Genomic DNA, 14,146 nt, shown 5'->3' with positions numbered 1-14,146 from the left:
CTAGTCTGACAACAGAATAAGACCCTGTCTCAATAAAAAAAGAAAAAAAAAAAAAAGAAGAAGAAGAAACTAGCATAGGTTTTTAGTGAGGAGAGGCTATCTCTAAATCCCCACCATGACTGCACCCTTGGGCTTCAAGACATACTTTTTTTTTTTTTTTTTTTTTTTTTTTTTTTTTTTTTTTTTTTTGAGGCGGAGTCTCGCTCTGTCGCCCAGGCTGGAGTGCAGTGGCCGGATCTCAGCTCACTGCAAGCTCCGCCTCCCGGGTTCACGCCATTCTCCTGCCTCAGCCTCCCGAGTAGCTGGGACTACAGGCGCCCGCCACCTCGCCCGGCTAGATTTTTGTATTTTTTAGTAGAGACGGGGTTTCACCGTGTTAGCCAGGATGGTCTCGATCTCCTGACCTTGTGATCCACCCGTCTCGGCCTCCCAAAGTGCTGGGATTACAGGCTTGAGCCACCGCGCCCGGCCTCAAGACATACTTTAAGGGGGTGCTCAGGTACACCGGAGCTGTCCAATCCTAAGAGCCGCTGATGTTTTCACAGGTGGGCTGCAAAAGCACCAAGCACCAGAATCACATATGGGACTATCACCAAAAAGAGAGGCTACTGCGCAGAAGACCAGACTATTGAGAGCTGGAAAGAAGAAGGTTTCCCAACGGGCTTGAAGCTTGCTGTGCTTGGTATTTTCATCATCGTGGTGTTTGTCTACATAACTGTGGAAAATAAGTCGCTGTTTGGTTAAGTAATTTAGGAGCAAAGCAATACTCCAAGCGAGGCCTCCTGCTTCAGGAAAGAACCAAAAAAGTACCCTGAAGGGCAAGCCTAGCCCACAGCCCTCCCTGGCAGGGAGCCTTCCCTTGCACTGTGCTGCTCTCACAGATTGGTATCTGGGCTCAGCCAGGTGGAAAGAACCAATGGGAGAACGAGGCACCTGTATTAAGAGCATGATGGTTAGGAAATCCCCCAAGTCATGTCAGCTCTCATTAAAGGTGCTTTCATATTTGAGCAGGTGTCAAACAAGGAAACTGTCTGACATTTTTTTTCTAACTCTGGTGACAAGCCATAGGTCGCATTTTATTCAGTCTTCCAATTGTATAGCCAACTCTGGGAAACGGCTAATTTACAGCAGAGAAATGTGTCTAGTTTAGCAAACACAAAGAAATGTCCAACACCATGGAAACAATTTAGAAGAGGATAGCATTTTTGCCTTTGAAACTTAGCAAGGTTCTAAAAAATTACCATCTGACAAAGAAATGTAATAACTATGGCCTCAGGGACCAGGCAGAGCTGTGTAGGCACCCGGCTCCTCTCTTTATCGGCCCTGTGACCTTGGGTGAGTTAGTTGTCCTCCCTGATTTTCAGTTTCAACTTTCAAGGGTAGAATAGGCCTCTTAGGGTGATTAAGAATTTGAGGAAATAATGTGCGTAATGTACTTAGTGTGGTCCACACCTGACTTGTAGCAAGTACTCAATAAATGCTTAAGCAATGTTATACTTTGGCACAATATTGGAGGAGCTAATTCTAGGTACAAAAAAGCACCAGAGGCTGGGCATGGTGGCTCAAGCCTGTAATCCCAGCACTTTGGGAGGCCGAGGTGGGTGGATCACTTGAGGTTGAGAGTTCGAGACCAGCCTGGCCAACATGGTAAAACCCTGCCTCTACTAAAAATACAAAAAATTAGCTGGGCATAGTGGCACACGCCTGTAGTCCCAGCTACTCGGAGGCTGAGGCAGGAGAATCACTTGAACCCAGGAGGCAGAGGTTGCAGTGAGCAGAGATCGTGCCACTGCACTCCAGCCTGGGCAACAGCCTAGGCTCGTGATCCACCCGCCTCAGCCTCCCAAAGTTCTGGGATTACAGCATGAGCCACCATGCCTAGCCTGAAAATGCTTATTTAAAAAAAAATTTTTTTAATAGCTTTATTGTGGAATTGCTTGAGTCCAGGAGTTCAAGGATGCAGTGAGCTGTGATCACACTACTTAACTCCAGCCTGGGCCCTGTCTCTTAAAACATATGTATATATAGAGAGATAAATAATTTATATGCCATACAATTCACCTACTGAGAGTTACAATTCAATTATTTTTAGTATATTCATAGAGTTATGCAATCATTCCCACAATAAATTTTAGAATATTTTCATAATTCCAAAAAGAAATCCTTAAGGTGCTTATTTTAATGGTAAACAAAAAAGGACACAAATTTGTTGTACCATATTATCACAACTGCACAACAGTGGAAGAAAATATGTCAAAATGTTAAGAGTACGTTGGTGACTGGGGCTCTAATTTTTCCCCCATTTCTACTTTTTAAATATTTTTAAAGATTTCTGTAAGCAGTGTATATCAGTTTGCTAATGAGAGAATATAAACATTAATTTTTTAAAATTGCATTCTATCTGGATGTGGTGGCACATGCTTGTAATCCCAGCACTTTGGGAGGCTGAGGTGGGAGGATCGCTTGAGGCCAGGGGTTTGAGACCAGCCTGGACAACATAGCAAGACCCTGCCTGTAAAACAAAAAAAGAAGAAGAAATTTTTGAAAAACTGCATACTGTATTACAGTTTGAATGCAAAGATCATAAAACTCTAGTAAGGCTGGCTTAAACAGGGATCTATTTTTATCTCATAAAAAGAAGTCTAGGGCCGGGTGCTGTGGCTCACACCTGTAATTCCAGCACTTGGGGAGGCCTAGGTGGGCGGATCACCTGAGGTCAGAAGTTCGAGACCAGCCTGACCAACATGGAGAAACTGCATCTCTACTAAAAATACAAAATTAGCCAGGTATAGTGGCGCATGCCTGTAATCCCAGCTACTCAGGAGGCTGAGGCAGGAGAATCGCTTGAACCTGAGAGGTGGAGTTTGCAGTGAGCCGAGATCAGGCCATCGCGCTCCAACCTGGGCAACAAGAGTGAAACTTGGTCTCAGAAAAAACAAAAAAGTCTAGAGTTTAAGATGTTCAGTATTGTTTAAAATGACCAAAAATGTAATATAATGCTGATTCAAACAAACCAAGTGCAGAAAAAATTATGATCAAGGAGATGTGAAACTGACCCGATTTTTGGTGGTATTCAGAGAGGTTTGTTTTGACCGAGCTGCAGCAGCTGTCTGACTCCCAGGGGAAAAAGCGAAAGGCTAAGAGAATCCCAGACACTGGCCTGGCACCTTGGAACTGCTGAAATTCCATGAAGAATCCAGATAATGGCCATCACATTATCATTTAAGGCAGGACACAAGGACTAACCATGTCTCTTCCCCAGCTCTACATATTTCATCCTGAGCAGCAAGGCAGGCTGAGAAAGTGGGCATTGGAGCCTTAGCAGCCTCTGTGTCAGACAGACAAGGGAGAAGAGGATTGGTCATAGGAGTAAGCAGAGCCAACCTACAGTGGTGGTCACATGCACTTAAAAAGGAAAACTTATGTTGTGTTGTTTTGTTTGTTTGTTTTGAAACAGGGTCTCACTCTATTACCCAGACTGGAGTGTGGTGGATCACCGCAACCTCCACCTCCCCGGCTTATGAACCTCCCACCTCAGCCTCCAGAGTAGCCGGGACTACAGGCCGGTGCCACCACACCTGGCTAATTTTTTTTTGTATTTTTTATAGAGATGGGGTTTCACCATGTTGCCCAGGCTGGTTCAGAACTGCTGGGCTCATGTGATCCTCCCAAAGTGCTGGGTTTACAGGTGTGAGCCACCACGCTCCACCGAAACTTCTGTTCTTAATAAAACCAAACGTTATAAAAAATAAAACTCCTAGAAAGTTGGCGGGGCGCGGTGGCTCAAGCCTGTAATCCCAGCACTTTGGGAGGCCGAGTCGGGGGGGATCACAAGGTCAGGAGATTGAGACCATCCTGGCTAACCCGGTGAAACCCCATCTCTACTAAAAAATACAAAAACACTAGCCGGGCGAGGTGGCGGGCGCCTGTAGTCCCAGCTACTCGGGAGGCTGAGGCAGGAGAATGGCGTAAACCCGGGAGGCGGAGCTTGCAGTGAGCTGAGATCCGGCCACTGCACTCCAGCCTGGGCGACAGAGCGAGACTCTGCCACAAAAAAAAAAAAAAAAAAAGAAAGTTTCCTCCATTATTTTCAACTTTTCCTAGTTCTTTTATGTTAGGATTCTGGAATCAGTTTAAAGACACTGCACAAGACAATTACTTTTGTGTCTGACCATTCAAGGTGTGAGTCCCCAACCAGCAGTATCAGCATCTCAGGCTCCGTCCCAACTACTGAGCCAGAATCTGCATTTCAACAGGATCCCAGGTGATTCCTACCCAAATTAAAGTTTGGGAAGCATTGTGGTGGCGCATCCCTATCAGATGCTGTGATACAGTGATATAATAAAAAATTTATATTTTGTCTCTGCCCTGGTTCCTGGCACACAGTTCCTAAAACCTTGGAATCTCCTGCGTGGTAAGAGTGTCTTTTGTATGCTATTTGAGATGACTGGTGACTGGGGGCCACTAGATAGCTTCAGAATGGGGACAGGTCACCAGAAAGACCAAGGCAGGATTCTAGAGTTAGAACTTTCAGTCCCATCCCCCCAGCCTCCAGGAAAGGGAGATGAACTGAAGGTTAAGTTGGTCATGAATGGCCAATGATTTGATCACTCATGCCTCCGTAATGAAGCCTCCATAAAAACCTAAAAGGACTGGGTTCAGAAGCGGGTTCTGGGTAGCTGAACCTATGGAGATGCCTGGGGGGTGGAGTGCTGGAGAGAGCACAGAGCTCCGCGCCCCTTCCCATATGCTTCACCCTGTGTGTCTCTTCCATCTGACTGCTCATCTGTACCCTTTATTATTAAACCAATACATGTAAGGAAAGTGTTTCCCTTACTTTTGTGAACCACCCTAGCAAATTAATCTAACCCAAGGAGAGAGTCCTAGGAACCTTGATTTATAGCCGGTTGGTCAGAAGCACAGGTCACAATGTAGGGTTCATAACTGGCATTGGAAGTAGAGGGCAGTCTTCTGAGACTGAGCCCTGAACCTGTGGGATCTGATGCTGTGCCCAGGCAGACAGTGTTGGAATTGAATTGAATTAAATTATAAGGCATCCAGTTGGTGTCTGATGGATAATTTGGTGTCAGAATTGCTTGGTATGTGGGGAAAAAACCCATACATCTGGTGTCAGAAGTGTTGTGGTGGCTGGGAGTAGGAAAAAACACTTTGGTTGGCCGGGCATGGTAGCTCACACCTATAATCCCAACACTTTGGGAGGCTGAGGTGGGCAGATTGCTTGAGCTCAGGCGTTTGAGACCAGCCTAAGCAACATGGCAAAACCCTGTCTCTATAAAAAATACAAAAATTAGCCATGTGTGGTGGTGCATGCCTGTAGCCTCAGCTACTTGGCTGACTGAGGTGGGAGGATCGTTGAACCCTGGAGGTTGAGGATATAGTGAGCCATGGTTTCAATACTACACTCCAGCCTGGGTGACAAAGTGAGACCCTGTCTCAAAAAACAACAACAACAACAACAAAAACCCAAAACAAACAAATAAACAACAACAACAAAAAAAAAAAAACCTTTGTTTTTTTCCTATCTCTAATAGATCCATATATAGGAGGAGTCTCTAAAACTCAGGTCAGAGGACCAGTGAGTTAAGTCTATCAGGAACCTAAGTGCAATGGGGGACACGTTCCCTCTTGGAGAAAAACTTGTCTTAGAAGAAGAGACTCAACGCATACAAGTTTGGTCCCAGGCAATGTGTCACCATCCGTTCAACAATCGATTAGCACCTCTTGTTCCCTTGCAATAAAATGACAAAACCAGTCAGGCGTGGTGACTCACATCTGTAATCCCAGCGCTTTGGTAGGCAGAGGTGGGAGGATCACTTGAGGCTGGGAGTTGAAGACCAACCTAAGCAACATAGCAAGACTCTGTCTCTATGAAAAGAAAGAAGGAAGGAAGGAAGGAAGGAAGGAAGGAAGGAAGGAAGGAAGGAAGGAAGGAAGGAAGGAAGGAAGGAAGGAAGGAGGGAGGGAAGGAAGGAAAGAGAGAGAGAGAGGAAGGAAGGAGAAAAAGAAAGAAAGAGAGAGAGAGAAAGAAAGAAAGAAAAGAAAAGAAAGAAAGAAGGAAGGAAGGAAGGAAAGAAAGAAAGAAAGAGAAAGAAAGAAAGAAAAAGAAAGAAAGAAAAGAAAGAAAGAAAGAAAGAAAGAAAAAGAAGGAAAGAAAGAAAGAAAGAAAGATAGATTAGCTACTCAGGAGGCTGAGCCCAGAGGATCACTTGGGCCCAGGAGTGAGCTATTATTGTGCCACTGCACTCCCCCTGGGTGACAGAGCAAGACCCTGTCTCTAAAAAACTTTTTTTTTAAATCAGTATAAGATATAGTTCCTGCTCTCAAGGAACACACAGTCTGACAGGAGAGCTGAAAAGTCAACAGACATTATGGTGTTAAGTGATATCCTTTTGATGGTGGCATAGGGTACCCTGGAAGCACAAAAGAGCAACCTTCTCTGATATTGGGAGTAGACAGGGGTAGCTTCCTAGAAAAAATGGTATCACAGCTGAAGCCAGAAGGATGGGTAGGACTCAGTCCAAATAAGGGAAAAGTGGGCAAGGCTAAAGGAAAAGTCTGCCAGGCGAGGGAGCAGTATTTACAAAGACTAGCATGTGAGAGACAGCGTGGCAGGTTTAGGGAGACACAAGAGAGTGAAGAGGGTGGGGAGAGATGCGGCTGGAAAAGAAGATGGGATTCAGATCATGGAGGTTCTTGGGACCATAGGAAGGAAAATATGGTCTTTGTTAAAGTTTGAACTTTAATGGAAGTCAATGCACAAGAAAAGGATCTCTTCTAAGGACTAACAGTGTCTGCCTCCCTGATTGTCTTCCATGTCAGTTGCCACAGCCTCCTGCCTGAGAGCTGGAGAGGCAGGCTTCTAAGGAGGGGCCAAACCAAGGAGCTGTGTGCTGAATTCCTTGAGGGACTTGGGACAGAGGAGAGGCAGGTCAGTTTGCAGTGTATTTGCAGCAATAGATGTGGGCAGCCCAACGTGGGTGCCTTTGACACGGCCAGTGAATGGGGCAATGCTACTGGAGCAAAAGCAGCAGAGAAGGAATGAGGAGCTGCTGGCCAGTGGCTGAGATAGCTTTGTGGGACTCCCAGGGATAACAGAATTGTGGCTGCAATTGCCCAGTGCAAATAGGGCAGGGGAATTGGGGGTGAAGAGGAACAGTTGAAACCTCTCTGCTTAGAAAACTCTAAGAATGCACTTGCCCTGTTTTGTGAGTATTTGTGATGTGACCCAAGTGTTTCCCCATCCTCTTTTTTTTTTTTTTTTTGAGACAGAGTCTCACTGTCACTCAGGTTGGAGTGCGGTGGCATGATCTCAGCTCACTGCAACCTCCGCTTCCCGGGTTCAAGTGATTCTCCTGCCTCAGCCTCCCAAGTAGCTGGGATTACAGGCACGTACCACCACACCCAGCTGATTTTTGTATTTTTAGTAGATATGTGGTTTCACCATGTTGCTCTAGCTGGTCTTGAACTCCTGACCTCAGGTGATCCACCTGCCACGGCCTCCCAAAGTGCTGGGATTACAGGTGTGAGCCACTGCACTCAGCCCATGATCTTCTTTTTAAGGCTCACCTTTCCCTGGTAATCTGGGGAAAACAGGTCCAGGGAATGGGGCTGACTGACGTCCCAGGATCACTGCCATCAAGCTGACCTCCGCAGAGAGCTGATGCAGGCCAGGCCAATTCTCCCATTGCTGCCCTGTCCCTACATTCTCCACAATACAGTGACATAGGCTGTGTTACATGTAACAGGCTTTTCTGACATTTTAGATGGAAGTGAAAATGTATATGAAATTGAAATGTGGGGAGGGAAGAACCTTAACACCGAATGCTAAATGAATCATTCCCAGAATCCTAGGAAAATAAAAAGTGCTAACCCCGTCAAAAGTGCATTGAAGCGGCTAGCTTTGCTTCCTGCTTCAGGATTCATCCTTTTCCAAGGGCCTCACCTTTAACCCTTCAGAGTGATTATCCACCCTGAGACCCCTGTACAAGGCACAGTCATATCTCCCTCCCAGCGGCTTACAATGATTCAGATGTAGTTCTGGTCTCAGACTCAATCCTGCCTGAATCTATATAAAGAAAGAGAAAAATCTCCCTCACTCCAAAACAGCATAATATGCCAAGATTTCTCCTGCTTCCAACGTGTGGAGTGTATTTGTTTGTTTTCAAATCTTATGCTTCGTTCTGTTTCTGCAATTTCTAGAGCACACCTGGGGACCTGATACATAAAAAACTGGCCTTACCTCAGTGCCTTCTCCAACAGCAGAGTCATTGACTCACCCCCATCCCACCTTCAGCTATACAAGGACCCATGACCTTGAGATTTTCTTGACCCTGGGCCAAATCAAATTCTAAGGCAGGGCTCTCTCCCCCACTAGTCTCAGCAATAGGAAGAGAATCAGTCTAGAGATTGATTTCTTCTTGTCAAGAGCAAACTCCTAGCCAGCGAGGTGTTTTATTTTTTCAGTTTCAATGACTCATCTGCCTCCCCTACAAGTCTTGGAGCTCCCTGGGTCGAGGACTGTATCTTAATCATCTCTGGATCTCCTCTCAAAGTGATGTCTGTGCTACCTCCAAAAAGAGCCCATTTCCATTTTGAGCAGTTTCCAACTCAAAGAGACATTTGAAACCACAAAACCAATACCCCAGATTTTGCCTCCTGTTTATCCCTGTGACAAGAAGTCCCTAAAATGAGCAAACTGCTGTTGAAAGGCATTCCCAATCAACCTCATTATGTAGTGTTTAGCCTTCTAACACACTATCATTCTCAGGGCATCGAAGTGCCCATTCCTATAAATGTTGCTATTTACAGCAAGGTCAGTCCTGCCACCCAGCAAAAGTGTTCTCCATCCCATGGCCAAACAGTGAAGTGGTGCCCTGGCTGGAGAAACAGGATTGAGCTAATTGCATGTCACACAGACACACTGGATTTCACCAGCTTGTGTTCTACAGATGGGGCAATGAGGCCAATTCTATCGCATGCATGCTGTTTAAATCTCTACCCAGTCAGTATTCAGGCTGGCAGATGGAAGAAATTCTTAAAGGCTCTACTTCTGTTCTTCGACATTCAAAGAAATACTGTGCTACCACCTCTTAAAAATAATTGGTTAAGTACCAAGTTATTTTCATTCCCACAGTCATAAATAAAGAAGTGCTAGACCACAATGTTTATATCTATAGTAGTTGATAATCTTACATGCAAGAAAAATGATTGTTGATGTTTAGGAGGTTGCTTTTCTTGCTTTTTTTCCTCCCTTCCTTTCCTCCCCTACCCCTACCTCCCAGCCAAGAAAAGTCTTGTTGATTAGAGTAACGAGAAGGGACTGATTTGGAAGTAAAATTAAACTTGACTCTTTCCTGAAGCAAGAACGTAATCTCAAGACTAAAATAAGAAAGTGCCTAACTAACTTGGCATTTTATTCTGAGGAAAATTCCCGATAGAAACTTGGATGGAAGAAAATGAAAGGGAAGCCAATTAGCCTGTGTTAAGCAATGCTAACTTTTAACAAGCTTGCTCAAGAAGAAATGAACCTGTTAAGAGGGTCATCCAGGGCTTCCTTGCCGCCTCGGTGCACAGCCCAATCATGCTTCCTTCTTGTTCATTTTGACAAAGCAGGGGAGTGAGAAGCAAGAAAAAAAAAATATGCGGAGGTGTTGCAGCAACTTGCTAATCAGCACTGCTACAGGATCGCCAGCATTTACAGGACTGCATTCACTGAGAAATGATGGCTCCTATGAATGCTCTCGTGTGTGGGCGTCACCTAAACACAACCCTGCCTAATGAATCAATCTCTGGAGAGCCAGAGGGGGCTATTCTAGGTACTGCAGATGTGGATGAGGACGGCTCTCCTCATTTCCTGGCAACAGGAGAGTGGTGTGACAACTCCAATTCCTAGAGAGCCATTGGCAAAATCCTCTTTGGGTTCAAGGGTTAGCTAAAGATATGTGGAGGGGAAATGATGAGTTTATCTTTTTTGTTAATTTATTGTTACTGGACTTTTTAAAATTTGGCTCTTAGAAGGAGAATGGGTTATTAGTGTTCATTACTGTTCTGATTAGGAGGAAGCTCTTTTTTCCTTCCCAGATTAATGTCGGGTAACCCTTCAAATTGGCAAACAGAGAAGGGCAACTCTACAACGTGTATGAACAAGGATGGCTTTGCTGCTGTGAAGAACACATTGCCCTCACTTGCATTACTAGAAAAGAAAGGTGAGATCTGGCCTAAGAAGGGCTGAGGCAGAATTTTAAAAATAAATATTCATTCACTCCAAGAAAAGTAACAGGCAAGGCAAGGGTTAAAAAGAAAAGAAGCAAATTTTCCTCTGCTTAGCAGCTCACTTCAAGGACAGTTATAAGATAACGCTGTGCTGTCCGAAAAGCCAAGGCCAAAGGAATGGGCTCCAGACACCCACTCCTCCCTCCAGAGCAAGGTTGAAAGGAAAAAAAAGAGAGAGAGAGAAAGACAAATTCCTTTCCTGTTACTCCTTTCCCTGGCTTCTTAAGCATAACTGTTTTACAAATGTCTGTACTTAGCCAGTTCTTGTTTTAATTTGGACTCAGCTACAAGGCCACCAGCTATGCAAGGCCACAAGTTATGCCCTATATGATTAACTGCCTTTATTTTGCTTTTGTAAGCCCGCTTATAAAAACCCTGCTCTGTCTTTGTTCAATGCTCAGCTTTTTGGATGTGAATCCACTGAGCCGGTGCATACCTTAAAATAAATATCCTCCTGTTCTGCCATATCAATCTCTCCGTTCCTCAGTTTACCTCAACAGGGCAACGTTGGGGAGAGTGTCCTGAGCAGGAGATCCAGGATCCAATCCTACCTCTGCCCTGGCAGGCTCCCTTGGGGCCTCAGCTTCTTCATCTGTAAAATGAGCACCAGAATGATCTGAGCCAGAAACTATGCAACGGGGAAACTTAAAGCCATTATGCTAAGTGACATAAGCCAGTCAGAAAAGGACAGATATTATATGATTCCATTTACATGAGTTACCTAGAGTAGTCGGATTCACAAAGATAGAAAGCAGAATGGTGTTACCAGGGGCTGGAGACTGTGGGGAATGGGGAGTTACTATTTAATGGGTACAGAATATCCATTTTGGAGAATGAAAAAGGTTCTGAGATGGACGGTGGTGATGGTCGCACAGCAGCATGGATGTGCTTAGTGCCACTGAACTGTACCCTTAAAATGGTTACAAGGATAAATTTCGTTATGTATATTTTACCACTATTTTTTTGAGACGGAGTTTCGTTCATGTTGCCCAGGCTGGAGTGCAATGGCGTGATCTCAGCTCACCGCAACCTCCGCCTCCTGGGTTCAAGCCATTCTCCTGCCTCAGCCTCCCGAGTGGCTGGGATTACAGACATGCACCACCACGCCCAGCTAATTTTGTATTTTTAGTAGAGATAGGGTTTCTCCATGTTGGTCAGGCTGGTCTCAAACTCCCGACCTCAGATGATCCTCCTGCCTCAGCCTCCCAAAGTGCTGGGAGTACAGGCATGAGCCACCGTGCCTGGGCCTTTCACAATATATATTATAAAATAAACTAAGCAACTATCCACAACATTCACTCAAAGTATCAGGAGTCTCAAATTCAAGCACCCATGGGGGTCAGGCCATTTGTATGAGTGAGCCCATGGTCTTGCTTAGTGTATAGAGGAGATAGTAGCTCCCAGCCCAGCCAAGCCATGCCATGCAGGAATGTGATTAGACTTTTCAAGAGGAAGGGAAAAGTCTGTATAGTTATGTGAAATGTCTTAATTATTTAAATTGGCAACTAATTCAAAATTTTAAAAAGCAACAAACTGTGGGCAAACAAAATAAATCCGCAGGTGAGATTCTGTTTTCTCTCTCTCTGTAGGTAACCAGTCTGTATAATCTACTTTTCGTTTCTTCTTCTTTTGCCAGCATTCCCACCCCACACATCTCCCTTAATAACAGGTCCTGGCCAAGACAAACTATCTGGATAAGTCCATTGATGTTCTACATTGTGTTCCTACGGGAGCCCAGCCAGAATATGGCAGCATAGGCAGGACACACCCACCTGCAACCAGGCAGGTGCAATGGCATCAACACTGCCATCGTTCTAGCAGAGCCTATCAGAGATCTGGGGTACACATGTGCATTTTCTAGCCCCAAACTCACTTTTGCCTCAAGAATTCCACTAATTCTTATCATTATTTTCTTAGTTTTCTCAATGGAGACCTAGTGAAATAGTTCTCACCTCCTCTCCCATTACATCACCCTCCATGTCATTGATCTCTTAATTTCTGGTGTAAAACCAGCTTCCTTACTACATCTGATGTCCACACTCACTACCATATTCAGAAGTCAGATGAGGCTGGGTGCAGGCCTGTAATCTCAGCACTTTGGAAGGCCGAGGTGGGCGGATCACTTGAGATCAGGAGTTTGAGACCAGCCTAGGCAACGTGGTGAAACCCCATTTCTACCAAAAAAAACCCACAAAAGTTAGCCAGGTGTGGCGGCACATGCTTGTAATCCCAGCTACTTGGGAGGCTGAGACAGAAGAATTACTTGAACCCAGGAGGTAGAGGTTGCAGTGAGCCGAGATTGTGCCACTGCACTCCAGCCTGGGCGACAGAGCAAGGCCTTATCTCAAAAAAAAAAAAAAAAAAAAAAAGAAAGAAAAAGAAAGAAGAAGTCAGATGATATCATGCATCTTTCTTGATTTTTGACAAGTGTGGAAGATACATCCCAATGTGTAAGCTTCTAGAGTACAAAGGTTTTATACTTCATGGGAGTAGTAGCAGCCATGCAGATTCTAGAGGTCGCCTGTACTGTATTTCACTTATAAGCCTGATACTGCAACTTGGCAAAAGAACATAGGCAGCATTCCACATTTGCTAGCAGCTTCATTTAAAGGTGGGACGTTGCTTGCGAAAGTAGGCCATTTGGAGAGGTGTGGGGAACATATCACCAATCATCTGCCAGTTCGATGCCTGCTTATACCAAATCTGGTAGCAAAAAGGAGAAACTTGAGCATTTCCTTAGGCTAGGCTTTCTACAAGTAATTCTGGGTGACAGCGCAGATGTCTCTTGCTTGTAAGAAGCCATCAAAAGGTTCTTTTGGATGTGCTATGCTCTCCCTAAGTGGGGAAGCAGAAGTACTGCTTAGATAAACAGATCTGCATTCTCAGGAAATTCTGCTCTGCTGGCTACGGGAAGGCTGTAGGCTGTTTTCAGTGAGTCTTTCTGCCCAACCACCCATGTGGTTCAGTGTGGCCCTATGCCCAGCGACGCCTCTTTCGATCAGCACTTTTCCCTAGACTACTACAGTTTACCTGTTTGAGAGCCATGACAATTTTTCTCCTGTTTATCATTCTGCTGACAAGTATGGAGAGCCTACTATGTGCTGGGCACTGTGCTAGGAGCTGGGATATAACAATAAGACACTCTCCCCTCCCTCAAGAAGCTCACCAAATAGTGGGGGAAGCAGAGCCATAAACAGATGATTATAACCTGGCCTGACTGTTTGGATGGATGCAGTTTTGGTGCTCTGCCCAGATCCCCTTCCCTGGCTCAGCACACCCACTTCTGTGGCATGGGGGTTGGCTGCTGACAGCTCATGGGTGCCCCTCTCCTCCTGAGAGTTGCCCTCAGATGATGGGTGCTGCCTCTCCTACTCCCTTATACTCACCCACTCCCTTATATCCTTTGGCAGCCCACAGCCAAAGGATGGACTGATGTGGAAAAACAAAAGGTCAGCCCTGGGCACAGTGGCTCATGCCTATAATCTCAGCACTTTCAGAGGCCAAGGCAGGAGGATCACTTGAGGCCAGGAGTTCGAGACTAGCCTGGGCAACCTAGGGAGACCTCATCTCTACAAAAAATAAACAAAATCAGCCAGGCGTGGTGGTGCACACCTGTAGTCCCAGCTCCTCAAGAGGCTGAGGTGGGAGGATTGCTTGAGCCCAGGAAGTTGAGGCTGCAGTAAGTCAAGATTGTGCCACTGTACTCCAGCCTGGGTGACAGAGTGAGCCCCTGATTTTTACAAGGAGGAGCACTGGTCAAGCGCGGTGGCTTATGTCTGTAATCCCATCACTTTGGGAGGCCGAGGCGGGTGGATTATCTAAGGTCAGGAGTTTAAGACCAGCTTGGCCAACA

General features: G+C 45.4%; 1 protein-coding gene across 11 annotated transcripts in view; it reads left to right on the top strand.

Annotated features, from left to right (window-relative positions):
* The window catches only part of LEMD1 (LEM domain containing 1), an 82,874-nt gene extending 74,991 nt beyond the window's left edge, over positions 1–7,883 (top strand). For 10 of the 11 annotated variants that reach the window (XM_065540624.2, XM_045395764.2, XM_074034401.1 and 7 more), the window contains one exon: positions 546–7,883. In XM_065540624.2, the coding sequence (XP_065396696.1) occupies positions 546–744 (199 nt within the window). In that variant the 3' untranslated portion in view covers positions 745–7,883. The remainder of the gene's footprint in view (positions 1–545) is intronic. The other variant, XM_074034383.1, reaches the window with a different exon arrangement.
* Positions 7,884–14,146: the final 6,263 nt, after the last annotated feature.

Source organism: Macaca fascicularis, chromosome 1 (assembly GCF_037993035.2).
Source record: "Macaca fascicularis isolate 582-1 chromosome 1, T2T-MFA8v1.1".
NCBI lineage: Eukaryota > Metazoa > Chordata > Mammalia > Primates > Cercopithecidae > Macaca > Macaca fascicularis.
This window is presented reverse-complemented; position numbering and strand designations above follow the sequence as displayed.